At 39.5% G+C, this 18,840-nt stretch overlaps 1 protein-coding gene across 2 annotated transcripts in view; it reads right to left on the bottom strand.

Annotated features, from left to right (window-relative positions):
* LOC113043593 (N-acetyl-beta-glucosaminyl-glycoprotein 4-beta-N-acetylgalactosaminyltransferase 1-like) overlaps positions 1–18,840 on the bottom strand; it is a 145,632-nt gene that overhangs the window by 22,603 nt on the left and 104,189 nt on the right. For both annotated transcript variants that reach the window (XM_026203080.1, XM_026203081.1), the window contains exon 8: positions 2,933–3,011. In XM_026203080.1, coding sequence (XP_026058865.1) covers positions 2,933–3,011 — 79 coding nt within the window. The remainder of the gene's footprint in view (positions 1–2,932; positions 3,012–18,840) is intronic.

The following is an 18,840-nucleotide window of genomic DNA, read 5'->3' as shown; positions in this document are numbered from 1 at the left end:
CATTGACAGGGTTTGCAGAATTCTAGATTCCTAAAATATAAAGCCAGGTGTATATTTTCATGGATACCTATTTACATTGTTGGTCTCCCCTATGCAGTTATAACAGATTTCACTATTCTGAGAAGACTTCCATGAGATTTTGGGGCGTAATTATTGCCCATTCACCCAGTACAGGGATGAGAAAGCCTGACGTATAGTCTTTGTTTCCAAAGGTGTTGGATGGGGTTGAGGTCAAAACTCTGCCCGAGCAGGTCAAGTTCTTCCACACCAAACTCATCCAACCATGTCTTTATGGACCTTGCTTCGAGCACTGGGTCAAAGTCACACTGGAATAGAGAAAAGGCTTTCCACAAACTATTCCCAAAAAGTTGAATGCATAGCATTGTCCAAAATGTATCAGTGTGCTGAAGCATCAAGTTTTCCCTTCACTGGAAGTAAGAGGGCCAGACCAACCCCTGAAAAACGACGTTATCTAGAGCCCTATGATTACTTGGTGATGTGAGGCTTGCATGCAGCGGCTTGCCCATGGAAACCCATTCCATGAAGCTCCCACCACAGATTTTATGCTAATATCAATGCATGTGGAAGTCTGGAGCTCTTCAGGTGGAATCAGCAACTTTTACGCACCATGTGTCCCAGCACTTGGTACTTTGCTTAGTTTCTTCTGTTCATGAAAGCTTCCACTTTCCAATAATACCATTTCCAGTTGACTAAGTAATATCTAGCAACCTATCGCAGTACCCCGCTTGAATTCATTGAGGTAGGAGGAGCCATCTGGTCAGAGAGAGTGATAGGCAGAGACAGGCAGTACTTGTCCAAATACAATAAACAAAGATTCCTACTGCATATTAATGGATATCAGAAACAAGGCACATTTGGTTGCATTTTATTCTGTGATTTTACTAAAACAACGATGCAGGTCTAAAAAAGATTGTAGGATTACTGTCTGAGAATGAGGAAAAGTCTGTCGGCTTCACATCTGAAGTATATATATATATTTTTTATCTGAAGTATATTTTTATTCACTATAAAATATATTTTTCATTTATAATTGTATATATATATATATATATATATATATATATATATATATATATATATATATGTATGTATGTATTTCATTTGTTATGAATAAAATCCATGCAAAAATTTACTCCTCTTAAAATGTGCTCCTAAAAATTAATTCCAGAGGCAAATATTAAAAAAGTCAATTTCTAGTACTGGATGTTCTAGTATGGATCTATTTAGACAAGAAAAGGCGGTTTAGAAGAGGGTTACACAAAATATTTGGCACAAAAAAATGTGTGCATTTTTAATATTTTTTTTATTATTATTGACAATTTAATTTCATAAATGTATGTTTTATAATATTAAAATTGTTAATGTTTATTTTCATATAGAATATAATATTATTTTATAATAAATGTATACATTTATTTATCAAATTCTTATTCAAACCGCAGAACATGTTAAGTAAAGGCTATAATAGCATCTTTAAAAAAGTATTTCCAAGACATTGAACTCTTGGAAGTACTGATAACTAAACAAACAATAGAAAAACAAATAATAAAATACAATTTAGGTAACACCTATTCTAACTATTAACTAGCAGCATATTAACATGCCAATATTGGTTGTTTATTAGTTGATATAAAGCACATGTTCTGCATGACCATATTCTATATCCCTACATCTCTATATTCTAAACCTACCCAATACCTAAACTTAACAATTACATTACTACCTATTAATAAGCAGCAATAAGTTGCTTATTGAGGTAAAAGTTGTAGTTAATGGTTTGTTAATAGCGATAATTGGACCTTAAGATAAAGTGTGATCAAAAGTAATGTAATGTTTTATTATTTATGTAATCAAATAAAATAAAAAACTAAAATTAAATTAAATTAAATAAAAAGAAGAGAAATCAAATGGAATGACCTGGTCACCCACTCTTAAAAACCTTAACGTGTGGCTTTCAGAGGATTCTCGGCTCTGTCAAGCCGACTGAAACTGAATGGTCATATCTGTTTTCACTGACAGCTTTTGATAACAGTCCAACTGTTATCGAAAGCTGTGAGTGAGAGCAGATATGGCCATTCAGTTTCTTTAGCTCTATTTTCAATTGTCAGAATAGCCCATAGACTGAAAGGACTGGTATACTAGCGTTTATCAAAGTAGACAATAACAGCTGTTTTGGCACTGTAGATAATGGATAGTGAAGGATTGGTGATTGTGCATTTTTAGACGGGATCAACAGAAGCTGAATTGGGAAGTGCTGTGTGGTCTGAAGCACAATAGAGGGATAGTCCATCCAAAATTTAAATTTTTATTTTTATCTGCTTTCCCTCAGGGCATACAAGATGTAGGTGACTTTGTTTCTTCAGTAGAACACAAACCAAGATTTTTAAATGTTGTGCACGTTAGGAGGCGGCTGCTTCTTCTTGCTTTATGGCAGATCGCAGACTTTTGGCACTCTATCTACAATCTCAACTAGCAGTGTCAATGGTCCACCTGAGAGATAGGTGGCAGTAATGCACTTATAAGTCTGTGATCCGCCATAAAGAAGAAGCCTCCTCATGCGCCTGCTTAAGAACGTGCACAACAGGAAACCTTCAGGAGAGTTTTAACAGTTCGGACATTGCGTGAATCAGAGGTAAAAAAAATATATATAAATACCGTTCAGTTTCTTACCCATCTTTTTTTATTGTATAGTTTTAGCTGTGATTCCCATCCACTTACATTATAAGACTGATAGACTGCAACAGTTTCAGTTAAAAATCTTGGTTTGTTCTACTAAAGTAACAAAGTCACCTAAATCTTGGATTCCCCGAGGGTAAGCAGATTAACATCCAATTTTTATTTTTGGGTGAACTATCCCTCTAAGAGTCCCCTATGAACCTCTGAGCTCTGAGTTGAACTGATTCAAACTCACCCCGACTTCAACATGATCCGAGCCTTTGTCATCCTGCTTGTGGAGAATCTCGAAGTAGTATCGTCTGGAGGCCATGAGACTGGAGAGGAAAGAACAGACATGAAATCTTAATACCTTTCATTTGTACGTCCTGTATTTTTATTACTGCATTATCACATCATATTGTATCTCATCATTTCCTATATTGTAACATCATAGTATAGCTTAAATAAAGTGTATTATTGCTTTCAGAAAATAGCAACAACAGCAATACTTTAAAAAGGGAGAATGTTCAATAAAGTTACATTTATTAATAGTAATAACTGGAAAATAGTTCCCTATCGGTCAGTCACTATGAGTTATTTTGAATGACATATGGTGTCTCATTTGGGAGCCCAATTATCTCTGAGTTTAAGAGAAAACACTGATGAGAATTGGCTAATGTTTTTTTTCATGCTGACCACTTCCCATGTACATGAGTATATCAGGCGACAACGTGCATTCACTCATTAGATTTTTGCTTCGGAGCTGAGTGGTTGTATGAAAAGCTGTTATACTCCACAAAGCCATTAATCTGCTGTGTGTTGGGAAGCTGTTCTGGTTGGCGGTGTGGTGCGAATGGCGGAGTCTCTTTCAGCAATTCCCCTGGGCACTTTAACTAAAATAGCATATTTCCTAAAATAGAAAATAACAGACGATTTGCGTCTTTTTAAAGATGCTATTTCATTTGTATCCTTCTGGTTATGGCCGTTACCTGTCCTCTGACAATGGCCATGAGTGTTGTCTTCCGTGTCTGGGCACTCAGCATGCTGAAAAATGTTTATGTGGATGGTTCGTGCCAACACTGCGAGTGCATGACCATGGCAATGCTGAAATCTCTCTGTTCTTAAAGGGAAAGAAGCAGAGCCCTCTGTCACTACCTATCCCAGTTTCTCTGCCATGAGCCGAGGACCGCCGACTAGTGCTCTGGGAGATTTGAGAGTGACAGTCTTTTGCAGCTGCAGAGTGATTCTGCTTCATTGTCTTATGGCGGTCAAAGCATTTCATGTCGCCGGGGGATCAAACCTTGATTGCAGCATCGGGGGATGGGCTATTGACCTCTGTAGATGAAGATTTGGTGGGGCTTCCTCCCTCGGGTGTTGTCGCCACTGCTGAATCATACCTAGAGTTGGCTGTGCTTTCCCGGGCAGCTGTGAGCAAAATGGTAGAAGGTGAACGTACCACCCAGCCTTGAGTGCTCGCAGGTGGATAAATGGTTTCTCGTGTATAGTGTGGCTCACAACCGGGTTCTGCTCTGGTTCCTGCTCTGGAAGTGAAGTAGTCATGGATGGCCCCTTTTTAAATTAAATTTTATCTGTATTTATATATTCTGCGGAAGGCGTAGGACCAAGAAATGTACGTCCAATCAAAACGCTTGGTCAAAGCATTTTAAATAGCTTTCCTACCTGCCTGTCAACATATGTATCTGCACACCTCTGCACACCCTGTTCGCGCAGACAGAATACATCATTAGCGCATTCTCATACACTGTGCAGACAGAGCTAGAATGGTTTACACACATTAACAACCCGGTCTTCCTTCCTGGTATTATAGTACTTTTAAAGTTTTCTCGCTGCTTAATGACACATGATGTAGCCCAGCAGTTCCCAATTCCAGTGCTCGAGCACATATTTTGCATGTCTTGCTTAGTTAACACCAGGGGCGGAGCCAGAAGATGTAAACATTCGGGGCTTAGCCCAAACCTAGGGGGCTGTAGGGGTGTACTCCGCAGGGGAGATTTTTTTTCCCCCATTTATGTCAGCTAAATGCACTATTTTTCAGGCTGTTTGAGATAACAGAATGCCTAAAAATCTATACACTATCTGGGAAAATGATGGTTACTCAGAAAAAAAAAATATTCACCCAGTAGAGCCTACAAACTATTTTGTATTTAATTGTTCTCCAGCTATATTTCTCAATTAATCTATCTTCTTATCCCACTAATGTGCCGAGAACAGTTGTAAAACATGCCCTGAAATAACTTAGCATTTGATACATTGGGATATATTGCTTTTGAATCTCTCTCTGGCCGGTGAGGTTTGCTGTTACGAGTTCCTTTAAAAAAAAATTGTTATGTCCATAATGTTAATTTCAGGCGGTTCGCTACGACGGCGGTGAAATAAAAAGCCCACCAGCCCCTAATGACAACGACAAAGAAGATGATTTATATTCTTCTTCGTTAGTTTTTATCGGAAGTTGGCAAACAAGCGAAGTGATGCGTGATGCTTTACCGTCCGCCACAACGCACAGTAATAGAGCTTTTCTTTTTTTCTTTCTTTTTTTTCTTTTTTTTGCCACTCCAGTCTGAGAGACTGAGAGGAAATGAAACAAAGTTGAAGTTATTTTAAAAAAGCTAAAAGATTCGGGGCTTTTGACAAAACATTCGGGGCTTAAGCCCCATTAGCCACCCCCCGCTCCGCCCCTGGTTAACACACCCGATTCAGAAGACCATTTCAAACTACATGAATGAACTGTGTTCAAATTTATGTTTTCTACACCATGTTCATTGCTCCCTACTCCCTAAGCATGGGTTTACTTCACTTCGGAACATGGACTGGAATTGGGAACTGCTGATGTAACCTATTGTAGTAAGGTTGTCTCTGGTATTCTGGTCTGTGAGCATAAATGCGATCAGGGGGTGTGGCTTTGGACATCGATTGCAGGAAGGGTGGGACATTCACTTTTTTAGTGCTATCAGGCTAATGTTCCAAGATCTCCTATGAATGACTTAAGTCACGACATAGTCCCTCGGGAAATCAATGTCCACTCTGGTGGTCCAGGAGCACCATCTCTGGCTCAGCCTGGTCGAGATGAGATAGGTTGACAAAGTGCACTTTCTTGACACTCCCATCTCCCAGGCTGGCCTGTGTGGCACCACTGTCGAGAGCTGTGCCAAGCAGTTCTCAGCAGTACAACAGCAGACTGAGGCCATATAGCACATCTTGCCCTCACGTGATCTTCCAACTGCCACTGTTCCACCACGTACACTCGTACAGAGTTTAGGAGCATGGCTTGGGTTGTCCTACCCCTCCTTCAGGCTCATTCAGATGCAAGTTCAAGTACAAGTTCTTCTCCTTTGGGCTCTCCTTGTCCGCCCATAATTTCACGAAAATCACAGAGAACGCCCTTGCCCCAGTATGGGAAGTGATCAGGATCTGTCAATGATTGGCTCATCATGGCCTGGTCGCAAGAGGAGTTGTGCGATTACAGGGACTTGGTGCTTCGGCACATCAGTCAGTTGGGGCTTTAGGTCAACAGAGAAAAGGGCAAGCTCTCCCCTGGGCTAAGAATCTCTTATCTCGGTATGAAGTTTGAGTATGATGGCATGTCTCACCAACGAATGTGCCCAGTCATTGCTGAACTGCCTGAGTTCCTTCAGAGGTGGAACAGTGGTACCACTTAAACATTTTCGAAGGCTCCTGGGGTATATGGCATCCGCAGCCACAGTCACACCACATGGATAGGTTAATATGTGAACACTTCAGCACTTGTTACACTCCCAAGTCGGTACATTTACATTTACATTTATTCATTTAGGTGCCTCACAGTGGATTCTAACCCGGGTCTCCCACACCACAGACATGTGTCTTATCCACTGCGCTAACACCACCCCGCATTGTGTCACCACCATGGGCTGGGGTGCCCTTAGAATAAGTGTCCCGGCATGTGCATGGATGCCTTTCTGGCCCTCCCAGACCTGGTTTTCAGAACTCATGCTCCAAGTGACAGCCCCTCCCTGGCGCATCCTAGGAAGTCCTTCTTCAGGGGCTGAGCACCATATGACACTATCACTCAGGCTAGAGCACCTTCTATGAGGCAGGCCTATGCTTTAAAGTGGAGTCTGTTTACGAATTGGTGTTCTTCTCATCGAGAAGACCCCCGGAGATGCTTGATTAGAGTCGATCATGCTTTCTTTCCTAAAAGAATGATTGGAGCATAGGCTGTCACCCTCCACCTTGAAAGTGTATGTTGCTGCTATCACAGCATATCACAATGCAGTGGACAGCAGGTCCCTAGGGCAGCATGGCATGATCGTTAGCTTCCTTAGGGGTGGTTGAATCCTCCTAGGACACTCCTGATACCCTCTTTGGATATCTCTGTTGTCCTGGCTGGACTTCAGAAGGGTCCCTTTGAGCCGATTGATTCAGTTGAGCTGAAGTTCCTGTCTCTTAAGATCTCGCTCTTCCATCAAGAGAGTCAGGAAACTCCAAGCATTTTCGGTAAGCCTTGTGTTTGGGCCTGCCTACTCTCACGTTGATATTGGGTCTAGATATTGTTCTGAGACCCCGGGCCTGGATATGTGTCCAAGGTTCCCACCACTCCGTTCTGAGATCAGTTAGTGAACCTGCAAGCACTGCCCACAGAGGAGCCAGATCCAACCTTGGCGTTGCTGTGTCCCATAACCGTGTTACGCATATATGTGGACTGCACCCAAAGCTTCAAAAGCTCTGAGCAGCTCCTTGTATGCTTTGGAGGTCAACAGAAAGGGAAGGCTGTCCCCAAGCAGAGGTTGGCCCACTGGATAGTGGATGCCATCACCTTGGCTCTGAGTTTTGCTTTCTCCTGTGTGCTGGCATTTGGCACCTCTCTGGCAGACATCTGTCAAGCTGCGGGCTGAGCAACACATAACACCTTTGCGAGGTTTTATAACCTTTGTGTAGAGCCGGTCTCTTCCTGTGTGTTGGGGAACAAGTAATTGGCGGGAAGATCTGACTCGATGTCACGCTTGCTGCACCTTTTTCCTCTCAGTAGAGTTCCCCGGTTGGCGAACCCTGGTTGAGCATCCTCCAGCCCCCCCAGCAGTCAGACTTGGTGGAGCAGTCTGACGCTAGGCCAAGTACTGGTGTTAGCATGCCCAGGGTCCTGGTCAGGTGTTCATATGGCTTGATTCTCTACAGGTAATCCCATATATGTATTCTTCCACAGTAAGTTTTCCCTCTCTGTAAACGTGTCTTCCCTTGAATGACCTGCTCTGTCGGTCTCTTCTGGCAGTTGTTCCATCCCTACTCTAAGGTAGGACCTGCCTCAAAGATTCATTCCATATGTAGTACTGCCCCCTGGGTCAGTCCATAACAATATCTCTACATGTCACCTCCCTACAGGCAGGATGTAGTCTCCATAGCGACCAAGGCTTTCTTCCCCATCATCCTGTCAGGCTGAAAGAACAAATAGGAAAGATTTGAGACAATCTTTCACTGAAGGTTGACATCCCTTTCAAAAACTTTTTTTGTGAATGGAACACCAGCAGCAAAGTACTCACCATTTGGTCCCCTTAGGTATCAAGGTCAGTGAATTTGCACTGGGGCTTTGGGAAGGTTACAACCTTAAAGTAGCTTTTGTTTCGACATGCTATGGCTTCTGCCGCGCCACAGGGTTGTGACGGTGTTCAGGTTGAGATGTTTTCCCATTTGTCATTCAACATAACTCGTAGTGACTGACAGATAGGGGATGTCTCGGTTACGTACGAAACCCTCGTACTCTGATGGAGGGAACGGAGACGTTATTTCACCATGCCACAACTTTGAACTATTTGTTGTTGCCGGGACATGTTCTTGACTCCTCAGCATACAACCTAATGAGTGGATGTACAATGTCGCCTTATATACCCATCTACACGGGGAGTGGATCAGCATGCAAAGTCCACTAGCCAATTCTCACTGGTGTTTTCTCTTAAACTCAGAGATGATTGCGCTCCCAAGTGAGATGTTGTTTGAGATGTCTCCATTCCTTCCATCAGGGAACGAGGGTTACGAACGTAAACGAGACATTCTCTTGCCAAGTGATATGTGTCTAACTGTGAGCTGTTTACAGTTGCAGAGGAACAAAAAAACTATGAAATATTAATATAGAAATTGTGGCCACGTTTACATGCATTTCACAACGCCTATAAACTTGAGCTCAGAATTACAGTCAGAACTGTAATATTTTGCATTGTTTTGTCTATATCTATATATAAATGGAACAAAACAGTGTAGTAAATCATATTTTGTTGTTATGATCCATATAATATATCATAACATATCACATCACAGATAATAATATTGTATCGCTGTAGTGTTTCAGATTGCATCATATATTGTAACAGTCAATTATATAGCATGACATATGTTATAACTGTATTGCTTTACTGAATAATGTAATATGATGTAATATGTAAAATGCAGTCACATGCAAATGAGCTTCCCTAATACTTCTTATGAAATTGATTGTATTGTAATTACAACAACCCTTCCGCTCATGTCATATACTCACAACTCAACAGCACATATCTCCAGGGTGATTCTCCACCTTATGTTTACATGCACTTATTATTTTGTATAAATAAATAAATAAATAAATAAATAAATAAATAAATAAATAAATAAAATAAAATATATATATATAAATATATATATATATATTTTTTTTTGGTGCCCTGGCAATTTGAGAGATGATATTTGTAAACATGAGGTTCCCCATGAGTAAATTATCTCATGCATATTCATAAGCGCTGCTAATGCATGAGACATAATTTAGCTCTGATGCTCACACAAATGTCTTGTTTGCTCCAGTGGGCCTATGAAATACTGAGAGCAAATACAAAGAGGGAGAACAGATGTGGAAAGGAGATAAAAAACTGATGAATTGAAAAGCAAGATAAATCAAGAAACAACCAATTTATACAGGGGAACACTATATTACTTTATAATCGAATCTAATCTAATCTAATCTAATATAATCTAATATAATCAAATATAATATAATATAATATAATATAATATACCCCTAGTTTTATGAATACATGTACAAAAATATGTTATTTATAATAAATAAATATGAAAATTGAGCAAACTGTAGAGAACCCACTATATAGTTTTATACTATACTTTACTACACTATATTTTAATATAAACACCTAAAACCAAACTGTAGAGAACCCACTATATTATTTAATACTATACTACACTATAATATAATATAAACAGATAGTTATATTACAACTATGAGTTGTAATATAAGCTAGTTAAAGCCAGTTAGCTAGTTATGTACAAAAATCTATTATTTATAATAAATAAATATGGAAAGTTAGCAAACTGTATAAAGAATCCACTATATTATTTAATTATATAATAATCCATTATGAATAAATAAATAAAAATAAGAAAAGTGAGCAAAATATAGAGAGAACACACATTATCATATTATAATTCAATAATATAATATAATAAAGCACACTATCTTAAATTTATAATTAATAGAGCATATAATAAACAAGTTTTGGATTCAAATTATCCGTACATATTTATATAGTTAATAATATATGAAATATTTAAGGGATAGTTCTACCAAAAATGAAATTTCTGTCTTTAATTACTCACCCTCATGTCGTTCCAAGCCGTTAAGACCTTCGTTCCTCTTCTGAACACAGTTTAAGATATTATTGATGGAATCTGAGGGCTCTATGACCCTCCATTGACAACAACACAACTGTTATGTTCCCAGGTCCAAAAACGTAGTTAAGGACATCAGTAAAACAGTCCATGTGACATCAGTGGCTCAAACACAATTTTACGAATTGTGCAAAGAAAACAAAAATTATTTATTTAACAATTCCTCTTCCCCAAGTTAAATCTTCTGCTATTTTGGGGAGTACCTAAGTGTTTATAATGTAATAACCGTTTTTTTTTTACACATAGTGTAAAGTGTGCTTTGTGCGTATGAATTGATACTCTTCAAAATGGAAAAAAAATTCTTGAATAAAGTTATTTTTATTTTCTTTGCGCGTAAAACGTATGCTTGCAGCTTCGCAAAATTTAAGCCACTGACATCACTTTTTAATCGATGTACTTACTATGTTTCTGTACCTGGTAACAGTTGTGTTACTGTCTATGGAGGGTCAGAGAGTTCTTAGATGTAATCAAAAATATCTTACTTTGTGTTATTTTGGTTTTACAGGTTTTTTTTTAATGAGATGAGGGTAATTAATGATAGAATTTTCATTTTGGGGTGAACTTACCCTTTAAAATAAATAAATTATAAACAAACACAAACACATGTAAACGAACCTTACAACAACTTCACCTGATGATAACACATTGCAATGGCTCTCTGAGATGTGGTTGGTATGTTATGACCCGCACTACGGGGTCTCATAACCTCATACATCAAAAACTGCAGTAATGTACTGTAAAATTACTGATAGAAAAAAAACAACTTTGTTTAAAACGAGGAAGAATCTAAGAGCCGGTGAGACAAAATGGAGGAACCGATAAAACGTGAAAGTGAGTGAAAGAGGAAAACCAGGAAGTGTGAGAGAGACTGCAGTAAAAGTAGAAAATTTAGGCTCACAGCAGGAGAATAGTGTGAGTGGGCCGAGAGCTCTCAGATTGAGAATTATGCTCAGAGTAGGGTGTCGGTGACAGTGCAATTTCCTCGACTTCACACCGACTGATCCACAGTACAATCAATCACAGCAGGTGTGCAGGCATCCTGCCAAAACAACCAGGACCTTCAGAGATCTGTGGACTTCTGCTCTCTTCTCATATCAATTTGCCCACCTAGACTTGATTTTAGTCACAACTGTAGGAAGGGTTGTTTTAAATTACAATTTATTTGTCATGAAGATGGCAAAGATGGAAATTGGGACCTGGATCTTTCATGAAGATGGAAAAACAAGAGTACATGGGGGAACAGTTAAATTTTTCCTCCAAGATTCCAAAATGAGCAACAGGAAGTAGAAATCAATATTAAATTATTTAGCCAAGTATGACTTTCAAATTATTTATTGCAAAATTGTAACTCAAGGCGGTAACAATTTAAACAATACATTTTATTTGTGAACTGATGTTGAGCTATTCTTTTAAATGTTTTTCTTAAAAACTTTTTTTAATGTTTCGGATCATCAGTCATCAAAGCTTGGTAAATATTGGTGACAGACACTGACATTTACTTAAATTTGACCATGCCGATTACTTAGTAAAAACTCTCAAAGATCATGCTTTCACACCATTTCAAGTCTTATTTTGACAAAACAAAATGGTTATATCTAAGTGTGTGAGTTGTTTACTTACTTTTTTATTAGTCTCCCCATTAACGCCATTATATTGTTAATTCAGACTGATTTGTGAATGTGGGAGGCGGTTTTTACCACATGAACCAATCACAGATGAACATAACCAGTCATATCTGATCATATCGCATTGCCTTCTTTCATGTGACTTTCCCCCATTCATTCTCAATTACCCCCCAGCAAACTCACCACATGCTTTAGGGGGTCTGTTATAACTCAAAGGGTCAGGGGAGTCAAGAGAAATGCTGTAACTTTAACTGCTGGTGTCGCTGTTGGATAATGTTTCTTTAGTTTCTTTATGTTCAAGCATAAGGGTGTCCATAAGTGTACGTTGCACCAGGACACCCTAGGCCGGAGATCAACGATCGACTTTGTGGTCATTTCGTCTGACCTCTGGCAGTATGTCTTGGACAGTTGTGTAAAGAGAGAGGAGGAGCGGTCAACTGATCACCACCTGGTGGCAATCCGATGGCGGGGGAGGAAACTGGACAGGCTAGTGTAGCCAAAAGTATTGTGAGGGTCTGTTGGGAACGTTTGGCTGAGCCCCCTGTCAGAGAGATTTTCAATTCCCTCCTCAGGCTGAGCTTCGACCAGGTTCCGACGGAGGCTGGAGACATCGAGTGGACCATGTTCTTTGCCTCCATTGTCAATGCGCCCACTCAGAGCTGTGGCCGTAAGGTCTCTGGTGCCTGTCGAGGCGGCAATCCCCGAACCCGGTGGTGGATACCGGAAGTAAGGGATGCTGTCAAGCTGAAGAAGAAGCTGACGGTACCGGCAGGCTAAGCAGGCTGCAGCTCGGGTGGTTGTGGAGGCAAAATCTCGGGTCTGGGAGGGGTTTGGTGAGGCCATGGAGAAAGACTATCGGTTGGCCTCAAAGAGATTCTGGCAAACCGTATGGCGCATCAGGAAGGGGAATCAGTGCCCTGCCAACACAGTTTAAGGTGGAGGTGGCCAACTGTTAACCTCAACTGGGGATATCGTCCCCTGGCCCCCCAACTGAGCCTGGTTTCTCCCAAGGTTTTTTTCTCCATTCTGTCACCGATGGAGTTTCGGTTCCTTGCTGTCGTCGCCTCTGGCTTGCTTAGTTGGGTCACTTCATCTACAGCGATATCATTGACTTGATTGCAAATAAATGCACAGACACTATTTAAACTGAACAGAGATGAAATAACTGAATTCAATGATGAACTGCCTTTAACTATCATTTTGCATCATTGAGACACTGTTTTCCAAATGAATGTTGTTCAGTGCTTTGACGCAAGTATTTTGTTTAAAGCAGTATATAAATAAAGGTGATTGATTGATCGTCGAACGGTGGCAGGAATACTTCGAGGATCTCCTCAACCCCACCGACATGCCTTCCGTGGAGGAAGCAGAGGCTGAGGGCTCAGAGGTGGACTTGTCCATCACCCAAGCTGAAGTCACCGAGGTAGTTAAGAAGCTTCTTGGTGGCAAGACACCAGGGGTGGATTAGATCGGCCCTGAGTACCTCAAGTCCCTGGATGTTGTGGGGCTGTCTTGGCTGACATGTCTCTGCAGCATCACGTGGCGGTAGGGGACAGTGGCTCTGGAATGGCAGACAGGGGTGGTGGTCCCTCTTTTCAAGAAAGGGGACCGGAGGGTTTGTTCCAACTACAGGGGGATCACACTACTCAGCCTTCCTGGGAAAGTCTATGCCAGGGTACTTGAGAGGAGAATTTGGCTGGTAGTCGAACCTTGGATTCAGGAGGAACAATGCGGTTTTCGTCCCGGTCATGGAACACTGGACCAGCTTTATACCCTCACCAGGGTGCTGGAGGATTCATGGGAGTTTGCCCAACCAGTCCACATATGTTTTGTGGATTTGGAGAAGGCATTCGACCGTGTCCCTCCTGTGGTGGGTGCTCCGGGAGTATGGGGTACAGGGCCCTCTGTTAAGGGCTGTCAGGCCCCTGAATGACCGGAGCAGGAGCTTGGTTCACATTGCAGGCAGTAAGTCAGACTTGTTCCCAGTGCATGCTGGACTCCGGCAGTGCTGCCCTTTATCACCGGTGCTGTTCATAACTTTTATGGACAGGATTTCTAGGCGCAGCCAGGGGCCAGAAGGTGGTTTAAGTATTTGATCACTCGACTAGTCTATGCAAGCCCTAATATATATATATATATATATATATATATATATATATATATATATATATATATATATATATATATATATATTAGTGCTGTCAAAATTAGCGCGTTAACGCATTCGATTAATTTGAAATATTTAACGCGTTAAAAAAAAAAACGCAATTAACGCGGTTGCAGTTTTTTTTTTATTTCCAGTTGTGGCCTATGTGTGTTCAACGTGCAAAGAAATATGGATAAGACCAAGGAAGGACTTTTAGATGGAAAGTTTCAGTATAAAACTCGGATTACTCTTCAGTCTGCCACAAGAAACATTACTCTTCATTTAGTCTGCCACAAGAAACAGCAACATTAAAATCATGAACTCAAATGTCATTGTTTAAAAAAAACAAAAAAAACAATGACTGTAACAGTGCGTAAAACAGACCTTTCTGTAACGCTAACGTTAATAAGCTTAAACGAAAATAACGAAATAATTGTGTAGCGGAGTATTTTTTGTACACAGTGCCGCGAACTGTCAATCACTCCTGTACGCGTGCATCACTGTCCTCCTCAGCTGCAGCAACTTGCGCTCTCTCTCTTCATCAAGCTTTAAAACAAAAAGGGGACAAAAAGATCATATTGTCTTTGTGCATAGGCTATAGATTAATTAGATAAATGAATATCTAAATTTGTGCCTTGCCGTCTACGGTATTTTTTTAGAACTTAGAAAAAAGATGCTGCAGCCAATGAGCAGCCAGCGGGGGCTGTAGGACGACTCAACCTCCGCAGACAGTTTTTAATGTTTATCAGACAATAAATACTCAAGATTTTGCTTTAGTATAACTCACAACGAGTTTCACACACCTTCTCCGGCCACGTTGAGTTGTTGACACTTAACAGTGGGAAAAGCAACACATGCGCTATTCACTTGTATAACTTAAGGGTGAATGGGTAATGTAGTTTCTGCTCTGGGTGGGATGAATTAGGAAGCTTGCATTGTGAAGGGCGCTCTGAAAATCGGCAGTGCAGGTAAAAGATTAAAACCTCTATTAAAACAGATGTCCAAATGAGCGTACCGGTACGCTACAAGCACGTTCTGGGCGCACGGAGAGGTGGTGGTACGCTCAAGAGCTATATTTGGAAGTGGCGGTACTGAGTACCTGTGTGTACTGGCCCACTTAAAGCACTGGCAATGACTATACTTTGGAATTTTTTTGCAGTCCACTTAGAATTCAACATGGAAATCATTTTTGTTTTTTATTGGCATTGATTCTTTTGAAATTCAAATGGTACTTACATGCCTGTGTTTTTATTTCTGTAATAAATATGGCTTTCTAATTTGGAGGATATTGATGGTTTATTGCAGGTATGTTGTTTACATGAGAAAATCTGTTACAAGTTAAACAAAAATTCCAATAAACAATCATATTTTGAATTTAAATAGTTTCTTTGTCTTGAGTTTACATTAATTATTTACATTTTACATTTACATATCCAAAAAGTTTCAGTATTTTAATTGCGATTAATCGCGATTAATCGTGATTAATTTTAAAAAATTGTGCGATTAATTAGTAAATTTTTTTTAATCGATTGACAGCACTAATATATATATATATATATATATATATATATATATATATATATATATATATATATATATATATATATATATATTCCCTAATTTGACTGTAAACAAGTGCAAGTATTAGTACTGTATTAGTGTTTTTACTGCCATTTTTATCTGATTACGTCATTCAAAATTCTTCAAAGGATGGAAGTTCATTGGCTTATAAAAGAAAAGGGTTGGAGTTTTCTCTGTATCAGTGTGCAGCTCTGTCTCAGAGGTGTGTGTGTGTGTATGTTTGCTCATTCACACGTCCAGAGATGATGAATAGAGCCACAGTCAGACTGAGAGAGAGCGAGCAAGCGACAGAGAGGACAAGCTCCTAATTGTCTGAGTAATTGCAAACTCGGTCTCTCAGTAACTGTGTCGAGTCGAGCCCAGACATGAAGATGAATGTGAGGAAGAATCTAACAACCTCATTACCGTCACACTCTGTGCCAACAAGATCTGTCACACGCCATTTTATTTTATTTTGTCCAACAGAACAACATTTCAGCACAGAAACAAACAGAAAAATGCTTATCTGTTTCCACAACAGGAGAAGCAAGTGATGAAAACTGAAAATATATGAAATGGTAAAACACTCAAAACTTCAGATTTTTCACAAACAGAGCAAGCCAGTGCCTTTTTCAATAATTCAGATGGTCTGATGGGCGAATCGCCTCCCTTTGCAGCATATCAAAAAATAACCAGGAAAACACAGTGTCTCTACTGACAGCAGAGTCAGATGGAAATGCTTTTCACTGAAGTTTGTCTTCATCAGAATAGACAGTGTTTTTAATTTAAAGTCTACATAAAATACAAAGCCTTTTACTTCTATAAAAAATTGCATGTATTATATTGTATGCATTTTAAAACATTAACTTTACTGAGTGGTAGCTTATTATGGGCTTAATTTGAGGCCCTGTTATTTGAAACAGCATTGCAAAAATTGACCGTTTTTGATTGGTAAAGTGATCTGGTAGACCTGTACAACAACATTGGAGACCCATGTATGCTTCATCAGAAGATAGTCTAGGGAAAATCGAACTTGAGTTGAATCCAAGCAATTTCATCGACTGACTTGCTTAGACCTTGAAACACACGTCGCTGCTGCAGTGTTGACACCCTTGACTTTGACTTCATCGCACTAATGAACTCCACAAAATTCTCGGGCAGCGGCGGTATCATTAAGATTCACACAGTTTTAGCTCTGTGTGTTTGTAGCGTAGAGTATTAATGTGAAGTGCATGGTTTCTGGGATCTCAGCCACTTCACAGCAGACGTCAGACTGATGTCTCCAGAGAGAGTAGGAGTTCAGAATCCAATGAGCATCAGCTACCATCAATAAACTGCATTTTTGTTTAATCTTAAAGACATATATGTGAAAGTTTAAGCTCACTGTGATATTCTGGACTTTAGATATGGCTCAGAGCCCTCTTTATAAAGAATTAGGGCTCATTAAAAATATCTTATTTCGCAAATCATAGTATTTTTTTTAAGTGAATCAGAAACTTTCAGTTGGACCAGTGTAGTCATGATTCACTAACAAATGACGACTAAGAAACGGTTCATTTTAGTGAATCAGAACCATACAGTTGGGAGTAGTCCTGGGTCACACACACACACACACACACACACAAAAGCTGTTTTGAGCCAGTTCTTTTCAGTGAATCAGAAACATACAATGTCCTGATTCACTAACAAATAACTTTTATGAAACAGTTATTTTTAGTGAATTAGAAACATATTTGGGACCAGTCTAGTCCTGATTCGCTCACAAATGACTCTTGAAATGGTTATGTTTCGTGAATCAGAAACACTCATTTGGGACCAGTGTAGCCCTTATTTACTAACAAATAAGTCTTATAGTTCTTTTTAGTGAATCAGAAACATTCAGTATGACCAGTGTAGTCCTGATTAACTCACAAATTACTTGGTTCATTTTACTGAATCAAAAACATGCAGCATAACCAGAAAATTGTGATTAAGGTAAAAACGTCTCTTGTACGTTTTTTTTCCCCTGCATATTATTGTGAATAAATAACCAAAAGACTGTATACAATGCATAACTGATTGACATTGAATCAATCAATAAAGCTGAATCATCTAAATTAATGATCTAAATGAGAGCTAATGAATCAGAGTCAAAATAAATCTGAAAGTCTGTTTCAATACCCATCACTATAAGTCATATACTGAAGTGGAAGGATTTCCAGGCACAAATGACACAGCACTTTTGTGGAAATGCCAGAAGCCTCACTAAAAACTCTTGGATATGCCGGGCTCTCTATCTCTCTTCTGTTAAAGGGCAGAAATGTATCAAGGGGTGAGTCACATCCAGTGGAATCCATCTCCATATCCTCCCTTTGCCTTTCTACAGGCATTAGGGCCACCTGGTCTTCCCACACACCATTTGTCCTCCAATCACATCATTATCCAATCACATAAGCAGCACTAATCTAATGGAAAGCCCAGCAGAGACTTCATGATTCAGATCTAATGTTCGTCAGCCATTTGATGAAAGTATTCCTTTCCCACAGAAGTACTTTGAGAGATGATCCAGCTTCTAAGAAGAGGAAATTATGCGGGAAATATTCTTCTTCACTGTGAGGAACAAAGTTTGCCAGGTATTCTACACACACATATATATATATATATATATATATATATATATATATATATATATATATATATATATATATATATATATATATATATTTATATATTAGGGGTGTGCCCGAAACCGAATACCTTGGCTTCAAAAATGAAACCAAACACCGCATTGCTGTTGCCACGCCGTACTTCTCTCAGAAGTCAGAGCTTGGCAAGAGTAGGGTTGATATAACCTAAAATATTACATCATACACATTCTACTATTTCAACCTTACAGGCTACGGTATGATACACAAATGAATAAGTACAGTGCAATTGCCAATCAAATAGACGTGTTGCCCTCTCTGCGCGTCTCCATCTCTCAAAAACCAAACGAGCTCTCTGTCAAGAGTATAGGCCAATAATCAACTTAAATACAGATACATTTTCTACTAGTCCTACATGTTTGCTTCCTTAACTTTTGCTGGTTTGCGTGGCACATGCACATTTGTTTAGTGAAGTTTAAAACGACTTGTTTAAATAGTTATGCGT

This window comes from Carassius auratus, chromosome 25 (assembly GCF_003368295.1).
Source record: "Carassius auratus strain Wakin chromosome 25, ASM336829v1, whole genome shotgun sequence".
In the NCBI taxonomy this organism is placed as follows: domain Eukaryota; kingdom Metazoa; phylum Chordata; class Actinopteri; order Cypriniformes; family Cyprinidae; genus Carassius; species Carassius auratus.
The sequence above is the reverse complement of the archived record's forward strand: the minus strand, read 5'-3'. Positions and strand labels throughout refer to the sequence as shown.